The 18,229-nt window shown below is 43.1% G+C and overlaps 2 protein-coding genes across 4 annotated transcripts in view; both read left to right on the forward strand.

Annotated features, from left to right (window-relative positions):
* Positions 1-1,007, forward strand: part of LOC311120162 (disintegrin and metalloproteinase domain-containing protein 9-like) — a 40,366-nt gene extending 39,359 nt beyond the window's left edge. For both annotated transcript variants that reach the window (XM_084194778.1, XM_084194779.1), the window contains exons 21-22: positions 421-461; positions 582-1,007. In XM_084194778.1, coding sequence (XP_084050904.1) covers positions 421-461; positions 582-707 — 167 coding nt within the window. In that variant the 3' untranslated portion in view covers positions 708-1,007. The remainder of the gene's footprint in view (positions 1-420; positions 462-581) is intronic.
* Positions 1,008-10,184: 9,177 nt separating this feature from the next.
* LOC311120165 (L-seryl-tRNA(Sec) kinase-like) lies at positions 10,185-14,751 on the forward strand. Of its 2 annotated transcripts, XM_084194782.1 has the most exons (6): positions 10,185-10,520; positions 10,939-11,224; positions 12,329-12,530; positions 12,651-12,726; positions 13,380-13,473; positions 14,146-14,751. In XM_084194782.1, exons 1-6 carry the CDS (start codon positions 10,293-10,295, stop codon positions 14,388-14,390), a joined length of 1,131 nt encoding a protein of 376 aa, XP_084050908.1. In that variant the 5' UTR covers positions 10,185-10,292; the 3' UTR covers positions 14,391-14,751. The 2 variants fall into 2 exon arrangements, with proteins under 2 accessions (XP_084050908.1, XP_084050909.1); XM_084194783.1 differs by lacking the exons at positions 13,380-13,473; positions 14,146-14,751 and adding an exon at positions 13,002-13,363 and having other exon boundaries at positions 10,196-10,520.
* The last annotated feature ends 3,478 nt before the right edge of the window (positions 14,752-18,229 follow it).

Genomic DNA, 18,229 nt, shown 5'->3' on the forward strand with positions numbered 1-18,229 from the left:
AAGGGGGTCAATCATTTCAGACCACACTATGTCTTTGTTAAGTGGAACAGAATACAGAGCTGAGCAGGTTTTTCCATCAACTGCCATCGTGGTAAAAATGTGCAGGGAAGTCATCCTTTGCAGGGGATTAAACCCAAAGCCTTAAACATGTCTGGTTAGACCTTTTCTTTCGCTAGCCTGGCCATGTCTGGTGATGACCAATGGGAGTGGGCGATAGCCTGGCCATGTCTGACGACGACCAATGGGAGTGGGCGATAGCCTGGCCAAGTCTGGCGACGACCAATGGGAGTGGGCGATAGCCTGGCCATGTCTGGCGACGACCAATGGGAGTGGACGATACGACACAAACAGATCTAGGACCTGATTTTATTCATCATTTATATGTTGTAGTAATTCTGCGCTCTTCATATCTGTTTCCAGCCAATGCCTGCACATCCGCCATCAGCTACCTCAGGTCCCAGGTATTAATGCTTTATCATAGCATATTTTGACTTTCATTTGGGGGGAAAAAAGTGTCATTGCATATGCCTTAGTTGTATTTGTTTTTTTATGTTGATTTTGTTTTAATGTGTCACTTTTAGGTTTGGAGAAAACTATCGGAACAAACCTCCTGCCACCCAGCCACCTCTCCCCCAGCAAGGACCAGGGGTTCCCAAACCCATCCCTCCCTCCCAAATACCCTGACAGAAACACCCCTTTGGACATAACACGGCTTTAACCTTATTCCTTATTGTAAATTGCATACATTGTATGTTCGTTTGTGGATATCTCAATTTTTTAAAATAATTTTATTGCAGGAACATAATTTGGTGACAGGGACTTAAGATATTCCTTTTTATATTGTACTATGGAAATGAAGGTAACATTTTGTAATAAAAATATACATATTGTTGATATGAAGTTTCAATAAGGCTCAAAATTAATTTTATGAGCCGTTACAATATTTGTTTATATTTAAATGTGTTGCTTTAAATGTTACTCATAATAAATATTGACTATAAGATTTCTCTCCTTATTTTCCTTTGTATTATTAGGCCTATCTTTCATACTGTAGAATATTATCAGAGTTTCTAAACCCAGTCGCAACATCGTGAGACAGACCAGGCCGGGATTTGAGAAGTCAACAAAAGAAAATGGTCACATGCTTTGTAGACAACAGGTGTAGACTAACAGTGAAATGCTTACTTACAGGTTATTTTCCAACAATGCGGAGTTGGACACACCTACAGTCAAACGTTTGGACACACCTCCTCATTCCAGGGTTTTTCTTTATTTTTTTTACTATTTTCTACATTGTAGAATAATAGTGAAGACATCAAAACTATGAAATAACACATATTGAATCATGTAGTAACCAAAAAAAAGTGTTGTAGTGTCTGAAGGTCTATTGATTTTGCTGATGTTTGCAAATGGTGTAATAGATGAACTTTACTCTGCTTTGCTGAAGCATTTGGAAAAACATTGCTACATAGGTTTCTTGGAATAGAGGACATTTGGAGATATGTGAAAGCCGGGGATTGGTTTATTAAAATCACGCCATATTATGTTACATAGGATATAAATACCAGGCTCTGAACAAAGGGAGGGGGAGAGACAACATATTGGATCAACAGATTGGCCGTTTCTCTCCAGATATAACTGCAGATATCTGTAAATTAATACTGTGAACTTTGATATAATAAATCTTTATAATCAAAGAACGGTGTAAGCGGACTTCTTATCATCACAGCATAATTAGCAACGTTGACTTGGACACCACAGTGTTAAACAAATCAAAATATATTTTATATTTGAGATTCTTCAAAGTAGCCACCCTTTGCCTTGATGACAGCTTTGCACACTCTTGGCATTCTCTCAACCAGCTTCACCTGGAATGCTTTTCCAACAGTCTTGAAGGAGTTCCCACATATGCTGAGCACTTGTTGGCTGCTTTACCTTCACTCTGTGGTCCGACTCATCCCAAACCATCTCAATTTGGTTGAGGTCTGGGGATTGTGGAGGCCAGGTCATCTGATGCAGCACTCCATCGCTCTCCTTCTTGGTAAAATAGCTCTTACACAGCCTGGAGGTGTGTTGGGTCATTGTCCTGTTGAAAAACAAACAATAGTCCCCCTGAGCCCAAACCAGATGGGATGGCGTATCGCTGCAGAATGCTGTGGTAGCCATGCTGGTTAAGTCTACCATGAATTCTAAATTAATCTTATGGATGATTTTCAAGTACATATGTTGTAGAATTAAACACCTATATGCCTTAAAATGTTTATGGATTGAGAACCAGTTGAAGGGTTAATACAGAGCAGAAACATGTATGTGTTTATCATAAACTCCCTGCAGCTGGTCTGGTTATGTCAATGACATGTGACGGAGATACAACTCCTCGTGGTGGCTGTGTGGAGATTGGAGTAACAATGGAACTACTGTTATCATTTCTTTGTGCTTATGACCTTATGACCTGACACATGGCCACATGCACATATTTATTTTTTTTAATTTTTTTTTTCACCTTTATTTAACCAGGTAAACCAGTTGAGAACAAGTTCTCATTTACAACTGCGACCTGGCCAAGACAAAGCAAAGCAGTGCGATAAAAACAACAACACAGAGTTACATATGGGGTAAAACAAACAAAGTCAAAAATACAACAGAAATACATATATATACAGTGTGTGCAAATGTAGCAAGTTATGGAGGTAAGGCAATAAATAGGCTATAGTGCAAAATAATTACAATTAGTATTAACACTGGAATGATAGATGTGCAAGAGATGATGTGCAAATAGAGATACTGGGGTACAAATGAGCAAAATAAATAACAATATAGGGATGAGGTAGTTGGGCAGGAGGATGATAAATGTTTAAATGTATGTGGTTGAGAAAGGGTTATGGATGACATGTTTAAATCATGTTTAAGTATTAATGGATATGTTTTATAATGTGTTATGAAATGATAATGATGAAACAGAATGAACATAATTGATACTTTGTACTCCAGATGCATGCCTGGATAGTGAATATAGTCAATACAGAGTGTGATTGTTCTTTAACGTACGTATGTACATAATTTTTTGAGTCATGCCACTAATAAGATACAGAGGCCCCACTTAGAGAAGCGCAAGTAGCCCTCGTGAGTAGCCAACATGTGATACTGAAAGATGCTATTCATTCACATAGGGAGGAACTATCAGCTGTATCAGTGTGGCTATGCATGTGTCTGTATAAAAAGGAGAGCTCCGGTTCAGGACAAGCAGTTGTTGTTCCATGGAGCAAGCTCGGCTTTGTTACGCAAATAATACAAGTCTAAATTCACAAGTTCCAGTCTCTTGAGAAATATTTTTAAGTTGACTACTTTTTGAGTTAAAAAATATTTCTACAACAATCTCAGACGGTGTCACCAGCAAAGCACCCCCACACCATAACACCACCTCCTCCATGCTTTACGGTGGGAAATACACATGCAGAGATAATCCGTTCACCCACGCTGCGTCTCACAAAGACACAGCGGTTTGAACCAAAAATCTCAAATTTGGACTCCAGACCAAAGGACAGATTTCCACCGGTCTAATGTCCATTGCTTGTGTTTCTTGGCCCAAGCAAGTCTCTTCTTATTGGTGTCCTTTAGTAGTGGTTTCTTTGCAGCAATTCGACCATGAAGGTCTGATTCACACAGTTTCCTCTGAACAGTTGATGTTGATGTGTCTGTTACTTGAGCTCTGAAGCATTTATTTGGGCTGCAATTTCTGAGGCTGGTAACTAATGAACTTATCCTCTGCAGTAGAGGTAACTCTGGGTCTTCCATTCCTGTGGCGGTCCTCATGAGAACCAGTTTCATCATAGTGCTTGATGGTTTTTGCAACTGCACTTGAAAAAACTTTCAAAGTTCTTGCAATGTTCCGGATTGACTGACCTTCATGTCTTTAAAGTAATGATGGACTGTCGTTTCTCTTTGCTTATTTGAGCTGTTCTTGCCATAATATGGACTTGGTCTTTTACCAAATAGGGCTATCTTCTGTATACTACTTTGTCACAACACAACTGATTGGCTCAAGCACATTAAGAAGGAAAGAAATTCCACAAATTAACTTTTAACAAGACACACCTGTTAATTGAAATCCATTCCAGGTGACTACCTCATGAAGCTGGTTGAGAGTGTGCAAATCTGTCATCAAGGCAAAGGGTGGCTATTTGAAGAATGTCAAAAACAAATCAAAATATATTTTATATAACACTTCTTTGGTTACTACATGATTCCATATATGTTATTTCATAGTTTTGATGTCTTCACTATTATTCTACAATAGACTATTATTCTCAGATAGAGTTCAGTGTGTCAAATCGGAGGGCCTGTTGTCTGGACCTATGGCAGTCTCTATGGGGGTGCCACAGGGTTCAATTCTTGGGCCGACACTTTTCTCCGTGTATATCAATGATGTCGCTCTTGCTGCTGGTGACTCTCAGATCCACCTCTACGCAGACGACACCATTTTGTATACATCTGGCCCTTCATTGGACACTGTGTTAACAAACCTCCAAACAAGCTTCAATGCCATACAACAATCCTTCAGTAGCCTCCAACTGCTCTTAAACACTAGTAAAACTAAATGCATGCTTTTCAATCGAACGCTGCTGGCACCCGCCCACCCGACTAGAATCACCACTCTCGACGGGTCTGACCTAGAGTATGTGGACAACTACAAATACCTAGGTGTCTGGTTAGACTATAAACTCAACTTCCAGACTCACATAAAGAATCTCCAATCCAAAGTTAAATCTAGAATCGGCTTCCTATTTCGCAATAAAGCCTCCTTCACTCATGCTGCCAAACATGCCCTCGTAAAACTGACTATCCTACCGATCCTTGACTTCGGCGATGTAATTTACAAAATAGCCTCCAACACTCTACTCAGCAAATTGGATGTAGTCTATCACAGTGCCATCCGTTTTGTCTCCAAAGCCCCATACACTACCCACCACTGTGACCTGTACGCTCTTGTTGGCTGGTCCTCACTACATGTTCGTCGTCAAACCCACTGGCTCCAGGCCATCTATAAATCACTGCTAGGCAAATCCCCGCCTTATCTTAGCTCATTGGTCACCATAGTAGCACCCACCCGTAGTCTGCGCTCCAGCAGGTATATCTCACTGGTCATTCCCAAAGCCAACACCTCCTTTGGCCGCCATTCCTTCCAGTTCTCTGCTGCCAATGACTGGAACGAATTGCAAAAATCTCTGAAGCTGGAGACTCTTATCTCCCTCAATAACTTTGAGCATCAGTTGTCAGAGCACCTTACCGATCACTGCACCTGTACACAGCCCATCTGAAATTAGCCCACCCAACTACCTCATCCCTATATTGTTATTTATTTTGCTCTTTTGCACCCCAGTATCTCTATTTGCACATAATCTCTTGCACATCTAGCATTCCAGTGTTAATACTACTGTAATTATTCTGCACTATAGCCTATTTATTGCCTTACCTCCATAACTTGCTACATTTGCACACACTGTATATATATTTTCTGTTGTATTTCTGACTTTATGTTTTTTACCCCATATGTAACTCTGTGTTGTTTTTATTGCACTACTTTGCTTTATCTTGGCCAGGTCGCAGTTGTAAATGAGAACCTGTTCTCAACTGGCTTACCTGGTTAAATAAAGGTGAAATAAAAATAAAAAATAAAAAATAAATAAAAATGTAGAAAATAGAAAAAATAAAGAAACCCTTTGAATGAGGAGGTGTGACTGGACTAGAATATAACATGGCTAAATATTATTTTCTTTGATTTCTATATATAGTTGAAGTCGGAAGTTTACATACACCTTAGCCAAATACATTTAAACTCAGTTTTTCACAATTCCTGACATTTAATCCTAGTAAAAATTCCCTGTCTTAGGTCAGTTAGTATACACACACATACAGTGAGGGAAAAAAGTATTTGATCCCCTGCTGATTTTGTACGTTTGCCCACTGACAAAGACATGATCAGTCTATAATTTTATTGGTAGGTTTATTTGAACAGTGAGGGACAGAATAACAACAAACAAATCCAGAAAAACGCATCTCAAAAATATTATAAATTGATTTGCATTTTAATGAAGGAAATAAGTATTTGACCCCTCTGCAAAACATGACTTAGTACTTGGTGGCAAAACCCTTGTTGGCAATCACAGAGGTCAGACGTTTCTTGTAGTTGGCCACCAGGTTTGCACACATCTCAGGAGGGATTTTGTCCCACTCCTCTTTGCAGATCTTCTCCAAGTCATTAAGGTTTCAAGGCTGACGTTTGGCAACTCGAACCTTCAGCTCCCTCCACAGATTTTCTATGGGATTAAGGTCTGGAGACTGGCTAGGCCACTCCAGGACCTTAATGTGCTTCTTCTTGAGCCACTCCTTTGTTGCCTTGGCCGTGTGTTTTGGGTCATTGTCATGCTGGAATACCCATCCACAACCCATTTTCAATGCCCTGGCTGAGGGAAGGAGGTTCTCACCCAAGATTTGACGGTACATGGCGCCGTCCATCGTCCCTTTGATGCGGTGTAGTTGTCCTGTCCACTTAGCAGAAAAACACCCCAAAAGCATAATGTTTCCACCTCCATGTTTGGCGGTGGTTGATGGTGTTCTTGGGGTCATAGGCAGCATTCCTCCTCCTCCAAACACGGCGAGTTGAGTTGATGCCAAAGAGCTCGATTTTGGTCTCATCTGACCACAACACTTTCACCCAGTTCTCCTCTGAATCATTCAGATGTTCATTGGCAAACTTCAGACGGGCATGTATATGTGCTTTCTTGAGCAGGGGGACCTTGCGGGCGCTGCAGGATTTCAGTCCTTCACGGCGTAGTGTGTTACCAATTGTTTTCTTGGTGACTATGGTCCCAGCTGCCTTGAGATCATTGACAAGATCCTCCTGTATAGTTCTGGGCTGATTCCTCACCGTTCTCATGATCATTGCAACTCCACGAGGTGAGATCTTGCATGGAGCCCCAGGCCGAGGGAGATTGACAGTTCTCTTGTGTTTCTTCCATTTGCGATTAATCGCACCAACTGTTGTCACCTTCTCACCAAGCTGCTTGGCGATGGTCTTGTAGCCCATTCCAGCCTTGTGTAGGTCTACAATCTTGTCCCTGACATCCTTGGAGAGCTCTTTGGTCTTGGCCATGGTGGAGAGTTTGGAATCTGATTGATTGATTGCTTCTGTGGACAGGTGTCTTTTATACAGGTAACAAACTGAGATTAGGAGCACTCCCTTCAAGAGTGTGCTCCTAATCTCAGCTCGTTACCTGTATAAAAGACACCTGGGAGCCAGAAATCTTTCTGATTGAGAGGGGGTCAAATACTTATTTCCCTCATTAAAATGCAAATCAATTTATAACATTTTTGACATGCGTTTTTCAAGATTATTTTGTTGTTATTCTGTCTCTCACTGTTCAAATAAACCTACCATTAAAATTATAGACTGATCATGTCTTTGTCAGTGGGCAAACATACAAAATCAGCAGGGGATCAAATACTTTTTTCCCTCACTGTATATACATACATACCTACATATACACAGTTGAAGTCGGAAGTTTACGTATACCTTAGCCAAATACAATTAAACTCGGTTTTTCACAATTCCTGACATTTAATCCTAGTAAAAATTCCCTGTCTTAGGTCAGTTAGGATCACCACTTTTATTTTAAGAATGTGAAATGTCAGAATAATAGTAGAGAGAATGATTTATTTCAGCTTTTATTTCTTTCATCACATAACATCAGACTGTTAAATAGTCACCACTAGCCGGCCTCCACCCAGTACCCTGCCCTGAACTTAGTCACTGTCACTAGCCGGCTACCACCCGATTACTCAACCCTGCACCTTAGAGGCTGCTGCCCTATATACATAGACACACTTTAATAATGTTTACATACTGTTTTACTCATTTCATATGTATGTACTGGATTTTAGTCAATGCCACTCTGACATTGCTCTTCCTAATATTTATATATTTCTTAATTACATGATTTTACTTTTAGATGTGTGTATTGTTGTGAATTGTTAGATACTACTGCACTGTTGGAGCTAGGAACAAGCATTTCGCTTCACCCGCAATAACATCTGCTAAATATGTGACCAATAACATCTGTTAAATACACTGCTCAAAAAAATAAAGGGAACACTTAAACAACACAATGTAACTCCAAGTCAATCACACTTCTGTGAAATCAAACTGTCCACTTAGGAAGCAACACTGATTGACAATACATTTCACATGCTGTTGTGCAAATGGAATAGACAACAGGTGGAAATTATAGGCAATTAGCAAGACACCCCCAATAAAGGAGTGGTTCTGCAGGTGGTGACCACAGACCACTTCTCAGTTCCCATGCTTCCTGGCTGATGTTTTGGTCACTTTTGAATGCTGGCGGTGATTTCACTCTAGTGGTAGCATGAGACGGAGTCTACAACCCCCACAAGTGGCTCAGGTAGTGCAGCTCATCCAGGATGGCACATCAATGCGAGCTGTGGCAAGAAGGTTTGCTGTGTCTGTCAGCGTAGTGTCCAGAGCATGGAGGTGCTACCAGGAGTAGTACATCAGGAGACGTGGAGGAGGCCGTAGGAGGGCAACAACCCAGCAGCAGGACCGCTACCTCCGCCTTTGTGCAAGGAGGAGCAGGAGGAGCACTGCCAGAGCCCTGCAAAATGAAGTCCAGCAGGCCACAAATGTGCATGTGTCTGCTCAAACGGTCAGAAACAGACTCCATGAGGGTGGTATGAGGGCCCGACGTCCACAGGTGGGGGTTGTGCTTACAGCCCAACACCGTGCAGGACGTTTGGCATTTGCCAGAGAACACCAAGATTGGCAAATTCGCCACTGGAGCCCTGTGCTCTTCACAGATGAAAGCAGGTTCACACTGAGCACATGTGACAGAGTCTGGAGACGCCGTGGAGAACGTTCTGCTGCCTGCAACATCCTCCAGCATGACCGGTTTGGCGGTGGGTCAGTCATGGTGTGGGGTGGCATTTCTTTGGGGGGCCACACAGCCCTCCATGTGCTCGCCAGACTGCCATTAGGTACCGAGATGAGATCCTCAGACCCCTTGTGAGACCATATGCTGGTGCGGTTGGCCCTGGGTTCCTCCTAATGCAAGACTATGCTAGACCTCATGTGGCTGGAGTGTGTCAGCAGTTCCTGCAAGAGGAAGGCATTGATGCTATGGACTGGCCCGCCCTTTCCCCAGACCTGAGTCCAATTGAGCACATCTGGGACATCATGTCTCGCTCCATCCACCAACGCCACGTTGCACCACAGACTGTCCAGGAGTTGGCGGATGCTTTAGTCCAGGTCTGGGAGGAGATCCCTCAGGAGACCATCCGCCACCTCATCAGGAGCATGCCCAGGCGTTGTAGGTAGGTCATACGGGCACATGGAGGCCACACACACAACTGAGCCTCATTTTGACTTGTTTTGAGGACATTTACATTACATTTTAGTCATTTAGCAGACACTCTTATCCAGAGCGACTTACAGGAGCAATTAGGGTTAAGTGCCTTGCTTAAGGGCACGTCAACAGATTTTTCACCTAGTCGGCTCGGGGATTAGAACCAGCTACCTTTCGGTTACTGGCACAACGCTCTTACCCACTAAGCTACCTGCCGTCCTAACATTACATCAAAGTTGGATCAACCTGAAGTGTGGTTTTCCACTTTAATTTTGAGTGTGACTCCAAATCCAGACCTCCATGGGTTGATAAATTTGATTTCCATTGATAATTTTTGTGTGATTTTGTTGTCAGCACATTCAACTATGTAAAGAAAAAAGTATTTAATAAGATTATTTCATTCATTCAGATCTAGGATGTGTTATTTTAGTGTTCCCTTAATTTTTTTGAGCAGTGTATGTGACCAATAATATCTGTTAAATATGTGTATGTGACCAATAACATTAGATTTGAAAAACTTTGTCGTTAGGAGTGCCTTTGAGACGGCATGCACATGCGCAGTTTGACGCGAGAGGCCCATTAGACCCGATGACGAGTTTAGTTGCCAACGTCGCCGTGACATCGCCTACAAGTGTGTTGGAGAAGCAGTTCAGCCTATCCTCATACTGTACTGTCTTTGATATTATTCTGAACACGCCATTGGTTTGGTAGAACCTCCAGCACCATAGGTGGCAGCACTGGGCCATAAACTACTATGTTTACCGAAACACCATCGAAGTACTGGATCCAGAAGTGGACTTGTTGTAGGCAGGAAGAGGACTTTCCTCAACGAATTGTAGTGAAATTATGTTGCAAAGGTGACCAACCGTTCCGTAGATGGATCTAAATGAAGATGCTGTTAATTTGCGATGTGCACGGACATGCTTGTGTGTTCTCTGCGGCTTGCCTGCAGCAGGAAAGTCGACGCTTGCACGGGCGGTCAACTCTCACACTGTAGAACGAGGGTGGAGGTCCGCTGTCATTTCTTATGATGACTTGATTCCCGATGACGCTTTCAATGTGAAAGAAGTCGAGGATGAAGAGGATATGACGCGCCCGCAGACGGTAATGACGCGTCTGAGTCCTGTTATATCAATGTAGGCTACCGACAGCTGTAAATGCTCAAACTACCCACCTGGAATGTTTTGTGCTGAAATTCAATCAAATCTGCATTACACCGCCTGTAAACTACTGCAATTAGACAAAAATTTTACCTGGGGAATCAAAAGGAAGTTAATTAGTGGTTAAGAGCGTTGTGCCAGTAACCGAAAGGTCTCTGGTTCTAATCCCCGAGCCGACTAGGTGAAAAATCTGTCGATGTGCCCTTGAGCAAGGCACTTAACCCTAATTGCTCCAGTAAGTCGCTCTGGATAAGAGCGTCTGCTAAATGACTTAAATGTAAATGTAAATGCTATTTGAAATAGCCGACATATTTTTGTCCGAATGTATTCCTCATGTCACTGTGCCTGCCCATGTCTTTCAGCAAACTAAATGGAAGTTGCACAGACAAGCAGTGCTACGGTGTGTCGAACAGTTCCTACAGAGTCCCACAGAGCTGGGACAGCTAACCCCAAACGCCTACCAGATCGACAGCGACGCCTGGCGTCGTCTCCTTCACGCCGCTCAGGTCTACGGGACGTCAGTGGGCTCTTCTCAGGCTTACCCTTCACCTTTAGATAGACCACCTCCTCCACCACTCGTCATTCTACTGGACGACAACTTCTACTATCCAAGCATGAGATATGAGGTGTACCAACTGGCCAGGAAACGTATGTTAAATCGATAAGAGAAACTTTGATTAATCTGCCATTTTATGGGCAGTTCCTAGCTTCAGATTATCTGGCGTACGATGCGATAAAACCCAAGATTTTTGGAGTCCATTACTGGCCGTTACAAGAAAGCCCCATACAAACCGCCGGCATAGATTTGTCAACTAACCTGTTACATTTTACATTTTAGTCATTTTAGCAGACGCTCATATCCAGAGCGACTTACAGTTAGTGAGCGCATACATTTTTCATACTGTTCTTGGCAATACTTTCTTCGTTCTTGATTCGGTAAAAAAAAAAAATATCTTAGAAATGTCAGTTTCCAGTTGCAGGTGGTTCTACACGAAAACTCAAAGATGTTTAAATCCTTGTTTTGTTACCGAGTGAGGAGGCTGCCGCACATCTAGCCTTTCCCAGCATCTTTACAGGAACTAGACGTGGCCGCTTGTAGAAGTAGATGACAGCACATCTAGCCTTTCCCAGCATCTTTACAGGAACTAGACGTGGCCGCTTGTAGAAGTAGATGACAGCACATCTAGCCTTTCCCAGCATCTTTACAGGAACTAGACGTGGCCGCTTGTAGAAGTAGATGACAGCGCGTCACACGGTGCGACCAAAACAAAAGATCTACACAGTTGCAAGGTGCATATCTCACTCGATACAAAACATGTCCCACCTAGCTATCTTAAGGTGAATGCACTAACTGTAAGTGGCTCTGGATAAGAGCATCTGCTAAATGACTTAACATGCCAACTGTAAATGTAGAACCACCTGCAACTGGAAACGGACATTTCTAAGATACTTTTTTTCACCGAATAAAGTATTGCCAAGAACCTGGTTACTTGACAAATCTATTTTTCCAGTAAATGTTTTTAATTATTTACTGTGTCAATTGTTCAAACCAGTAGTCAGCGTGCATAGAATTGTATGTATGGTTTGTTAAACTTTGAAATGAATGGTTTTTGTTTGGCATACGTCTTAAAGTGAAAGGTCAGAGTCTCAGCGTAATTCCGTTACAGTGGAATTACGTTATGTGGTCATTTTAATGAGTTGGTCATCGTAGATATTGTTTGTCTACCTTGATATATTTTGTCTTTGAAACAGACTCTGTGGGATTCTGTCAGGTGTACGTTCAGTGTCCTGTGGAGGCCTGCGTCAGGAGAAACCAGCTGAGGCCCCAGCCCTTACCCAGTGCCGTTATAGTAGAGATGGCCAAGCGCATGGAGCCTCCGAACCCTCGGAGAAACCCATGGGAGCAGAACAGTGTCACTCTGGACAGCAAAGACCACTTCACCATAGAATACATGTGAGTGAGTCCAGGAAAGAGTCCCCTTACACAAGCAGTCAGACAGGAAATCTGATGTTAACATATAATCCTGTGTTACTATTTATGTAAATTAGTCTTATGTTTCACTGTCTCCTTCAGCCAAAGGTTGGTGAAGGTGATCTCTACGGCGTTGGAGAACCCATTGAGTCCAGTCCAGGACAACACTGAGCGAAAGGTATGTTCTGTTAGTTCGTGGAACCCACTGCCACTTCCACAGGACATCTCTGTGAAACCCTCCTGTATTCTTCAGGAGGCAAAGCAACTTACATTATGGTGATGAGCAATTTTGACCATGTTAACGTGACCTCTGCTGTATCCTATGTTCTGTGGGAGGTTGACCGTCAGAGCTGTGGTGTATCCTATGTTCTGTGGGAGGCTGACCATCGAGCTGTGGTGTATCCTATGTTCTGTAGGAGGTTGACCGTCAGAGCTGTATCCTATGTTCTGTAGGAGGTTGACCGTCAGAGCTGTGGTGTATCCTATGTTCTGTGGGAGGTTGACCGTCAGAGCTGTGGTGTATCCTATGTTCTGTGGGAGGCTGACCGTCAGAGCTGTGGTGTATCCTATGTTCTGTAGGAGGTTGACCGTCAGAGCTGTGGTGTATCCTATGTTCTGTGGGAGGTTGACCGTCAGAGCTGTGGTGTATCCTATGTTCTGTGGGAGGTTGACCGTCAGAGCTGTGGTGTATCCTATGTTCTGTGGGAGGTTGACCGTCAGAGCTGTGCTGTATCCTATGTTCTGTAGGAGGTTGACCGTCAGAGCTGTGCTGTATCCTATGTTCTGTAGGAGGCTGACCGTCAGAGCTGTGGTGTATCCTATGTTCTGTAGGAGGCTGACCGTCAGAGCTGTGTGTCCAGTGTGATCCACCAGGCTGACCAGGCCTGCAGACGCCTGGTCTCACAGGCCATGCGGGGGGCCAGAGGTCAGTATTCATCCTTACTATGATCCTTAAGGCACACACACTGATAGCGTTTGCCGGCCGAGAGTACTTAGCAACTCTGAACAGCACCAGCCGTAATTTACAAACCGATTGCAAGCGGAAATGTCGGCAGTCAAGACGCCCACCGGCAGTTGGTCCCTAAAACACACCGTGGCGAACGAACGGCGAACAAAGGGCAGATGAACAGTAGACGGACATTAGGTCTGGTGTGTACGCTCCCTTAAAGGTAGACTCAGCGAGATGACGTTGCATGCACCAAGTAAACACAATATCCACTCCATTTCCGCAACAACTAAGAGCGTTGAAGCGCGAGGCTAAACGTCTCCTCTGTTTTGGTCCCGTACCAACCACGTTGGAGCAGCGTGAAAAAGCAACTCGTGCACATGCCAGATACTCTGTGACTGTGTGAGAGCACGAGAGCAAAGTCTTGCATCGCGCTCATCTCAAAATCTTGTTGCAACGTCATCTTGCTGAGTCTTACCTTTTAACATAATCAAGAGTTCATAGAGGCAAGGCATGTTTTATGTTTCACAGAGAAAATGAATGATCATGTTTATATTGTAGGCTTCTAAGTAGTACGTTTCTTGACTCACTGCCTCCCTACTTTTTTATATGATCACCAATATATCTCTACTCTTCTTCCTCGATGTTCAGAACATAAACTTCCCCCAGAGAGGATGAGGTCTCTGGCAGCCGAGTTCAATGAATCCAAAACCAGATTTCTCCAGGACCTGCGGAAACAAGTTCTCCACAGCCTTCCCCTAACCCAGGGAGAGAGCATTGAGGTGGAGCAGGTTGTGAACCAAGCCGTGGACGTCTTCCACAAAGAGAAACAGGAAATCATTGCAAGATTCCTTCCTCCTTATGACAGAATAAATGCAACAGAAAATGAGGGATAGATGATAGCCATTATGTAACTTTCATTGATTGTATTGTCTCTTGTTGAATTATTTGTTTACAAATGTGAATATGTTCTTGAATGTATCATTTTCCTTGTAACCTTTTGAGTTAGATATAAATGAAGACACCACACAGTCAGCTCCCTGAAATAGTATTTTAGGATGTAAATAAATAAAAGTAGTAAATAAATAAAAGCAGAGCTTTTGGTGAAGGTGAATTCATCACAAGTTGTAGTTTTTAATAGAAGTAGCTACATTATGGTCTCACATCAGTTGTTCCTGAGTGGACATAGCTGCATTCTACTCTGACAAACTGTAATAACCACATTGCAAATCAAATACATCTGCTGAACAATTAATCAAAATGGCTACCCAGACTGTTAACATTGACCCCCCCCCCCCCCCTTTGTTTTTACACTGCTGCTACTCGCTGTTTTATCTATGCATAGTCACTTTACCCCTACCTACATGTACAAATTACCTCGACTAACCTGTACCCCCGCACATTGACTCGGTATCGGTACCCCCTGTATATACAGTGGGGAGAACAAGTATTTGATACACTGCCGATTTTGCAGGTTTTCCTACTTACAAAGCATGCAGAGGTCTGTAATTTTTATCATAGGTACACTTCAACTGTGAGAGACGGAATCTAAAACAAAAATCCAGAAAATCACATTGTATGATTTTTAAGTAAATAATTTGCATTTTATTGCATGACATAAGTATTTGATCACCTACCAACCAGTAAGAATTCCGGCTCTGACAGACCTGTTAGTTTTTCTTTAAGAAGCCCTCCTGTTCTCCACTCATTACCTGTATTAACTGCACCTGTTTGAACTCGTTACCTGTATAAAAGACACCTGTCCACACACTCAATCAAACAGACTCCAACCTCTCCACAATGGCCAAGACCAGAGAGCTGTGTAAGGACATCAGGGATAAAATTGTAGACCTGCACAAGGCTGGGATGGGCTACAGGACAATAGGCAAGCAGCTTGGTGAGAAGGCAATAACTGTTGGCGCAATTATTAGAAAATGGAAGAAGTTCAAGATGACGGTCAATCACCCTCAGTCTGGGGCTCCATGCAAGATCTCACCTCGTGGGGCTCCATGCAAGATCTCACCTCGTGGGGCATCAATGATCATGAGGAAGTTGAGGGATCAGCCCAGAACTACACGGCAGGACCTGGTCAATGACCTGAAGAGAGCTGGGACCACAGTCTCAAAGAAAACCATTAGTAACACACTACGCCGTCATGGATTAAAATCCTGCAGCGCACGCAAGGTCCCCCTGCTCAAGCCAGCGCATGTCCAGGCCCGTCTGAAGTTTGCCAATGACCATCTGGATGATCCAGAGGAGGAATGGGAGAAGGTCATGTGGTCTGATGAGATAAAAATAGAGCTTTTTGGTCTAAACTCCACTCGCCGTGTTTGGAGGAAGAAGAAGGATGAGTACAACCCCAAGAACACCATCCCAACGGTGAAGCATGGAGGTGGAAACATCATTATTTGGGGATGCTTTTCTGCAAAGGGGACAGGACGACTGCACCGTATTGAGGGGAGGATGGATGGGGCCATGTATCGCGAGATCTTGGCCAACAACCTCCTTCCCTCAGTAAGAGCATTGAAGATGGGTCGTGGCTGGGTCTTCCAGCATGACAACGACCCGAAACACACAGCCAGGGCAACTAAGGAGTGGCTCCGTAAGAAGCATCTCAGACCTGAACCCAATAGAAAATCTTTGGAGGGAGCTGAAAGTCCTTATTGCCCAGCGACAGCCCCGAAACCTGAAGGATCTGGAGAAGGTCTGTATGGAGGAGTGGGCCAAAATCTCTGCACAGTGTGTGCAAACCTGGTCAAGACCTACAGGAAACGTATGATCTCTGTAATTGCAAACAAAGGTTTCTGTACCAAATATTAAGTTCTGCTTTTCTGATGTATCAAATACTTATGTCATGCAATAAAATGCAAATTAATTACTTAAAAATCATACAATGTGATTTTCTGGATTTTTGTTTTAGATTCCGTCTCTCACCGTTGAAGTGTACCTATGATAAAAATTACATACCTCTACATGCTTTGTAAGTAGGAAAACATGCAAAATCGGCAGTGTATCAAATACTTGTTCTCCCCACTGTGTGTATGTATATATATATATATATTTGCGGAAAAAAACATATGGGGGATTGGAAGTGATGCAGACAATACATTGATAGATTGTGACTTCCATCTGCAATATTAAAGCTGATCTACCCCCTAAAAAAACAAACAATCCATCCACCTGACAGGTGTGGAATATCAATAAGCTGATTAAACAGCAAGATCATTACACAGGTGCACGTTGTGCTGGGGACAATAAAAGGCCAGTCTGTCTCAAGTTTTGAGGGAACTTGCTATTGGCATGCTGACTGCAGGAATGTCCACCAGAGCTGTTGCCAGAGAATTGAATGTTCATTTCTCTACCATAAGCCACCTCCAACGTTTTTTTAGAGAATTTGGCAGTACGTCCAACCGGCCTCACAACCCCAGACCACGCGTAACCACGCCAGCCCAGGACCTCCACATCCGGCTTCTTCACCTGCGGTATCGTCTGAGACCAACCACCTGCACAGCTGATGAAACTGTGGGTTTGCAAAACCATATAATTTCTGCACAAACTGTTAGAAACCGTCTCGGGGAAGCTCATCTGTGTGCTCGTTGTCCTCACCAGGGTCTTGACCTGACTGCAGTTTGGCGTCTTAACCGACTTCAGAGGGCAAATGCTCACCTTTAATGGCAACTGGCACACTGGAGAAGTGTGCTCTTCACGGATGAATCCCGGTTTCAACTGTACCGGGCAGATGGCAGTCGTGTGGGCGAGCGGTTTTCTGATGTCAACGTTGTGAACAGAGTGCCCCATGGAGGCGGTGGGGTTATGGTATGGGCAGGCATAAGCTACGGACAACAAACACAATTGCATTTTATCAACGGCAATTTGAATGCACAGAGATACCGTGACGAGATCCTGAGGTCCATTGTTGTGGCATTCATCTGCCGCCATCACCTCATGTTTCAGCATGATAATACACGGCCCCATGTCGCAAGGATCTGTACACAATTCCTGGAAGCTGAACATTTCCCAGTTCTTCCATGGCCTGCATACTCACCAGACATGTCACCCATTGAGCATGTTTGGGATGCTCTGGATCGACGTGTATGACAGCGTGTTCCAGTTCCCGCCAATATCCAGAAACTTCGCACAGCCATTGAAGAGGAGTGGGACAACATTCCTCAGGTCACAATCAACAGCCTGATCAACTCTATGTGAAGGAGATGTGTCGCGCTGCATGAGGCAAATGGTGGACACACCAGATACTGACTGGTTTTCTGATTAACGCCCCTACCTTTTTTTTTAAAGGTATCTGTGACCAACAGATGCATATCTGTATTCCCAGTCATTTGAAATCCATAGATTGGGGCCTAATGAATTTATTTCAATTGACTGATTTCCTTATATGAACTGTAACTCAGTAAAATCTTTGAAATTGTTACATGATGCATTTCTATTTTTTTGTTCAGTGTAAATCAGAATGTGGATATTTCTACCCTGTGGTATTTCATATCATAACATTACTTTCCCAATATATCCAATATATATTAAATTAAATTAAATATTAAATATATAATTGATTTGGGAGAAAATCCTAAACATCTTAGATCACTGCATAGAAAACATAACTCCAATTCAGCGCCCACCAGACACTGCTACATCAATCTTGATTTCTAGGTTTTCAGAAAACATACAGGAACTCCTTTAAAATACAATATGAAAAACAAACTCCATTGCTCTCACTTGA

The sequence above is a fragment of the Coregonus lavaretus genome (assembly GCF_964263955.1).
Source record: "Coregonus lavaretus genome assembly, contig: HAP1_SCAFFOLD_279, whole genome shotgun sequence".
Classification (NCBI taxonomy): domain Eukaryota; kingdom Metazoa; phylum Chordata; class Actinopteri; order Salmoniformes; family Salmonidae; genus Coregonus; species Coregonus lavaretus.

What these genes read in the sequence shown, in the direction of transcription:
- LOC311120165 (XM_084194782.1), top strand. Translation starts at nt 10,293, where the DNA reads ATGGATCTAAATGAAGATGCTGTTAATTTGCGATGTGCACGGACATGC. An exon ending in CACTTCACCATAGAATACAT is followed by an intron (nt 12,531 to 12,650) that starts GTGAGTGAGTCC and finishes TGTCTCCTTCAG; the next exon opens with CCAAAGGTTGGTGAAGGTGA. An exon ending in GGCCATGCGGGGGGCCAGAG is followed by an intron (nt 13,474 to 14,145) that starts GTCAGTATTCAT and finishes CTCGATGTTCAG; the next exon opens with AACATAAACTTCCCCCAGAG.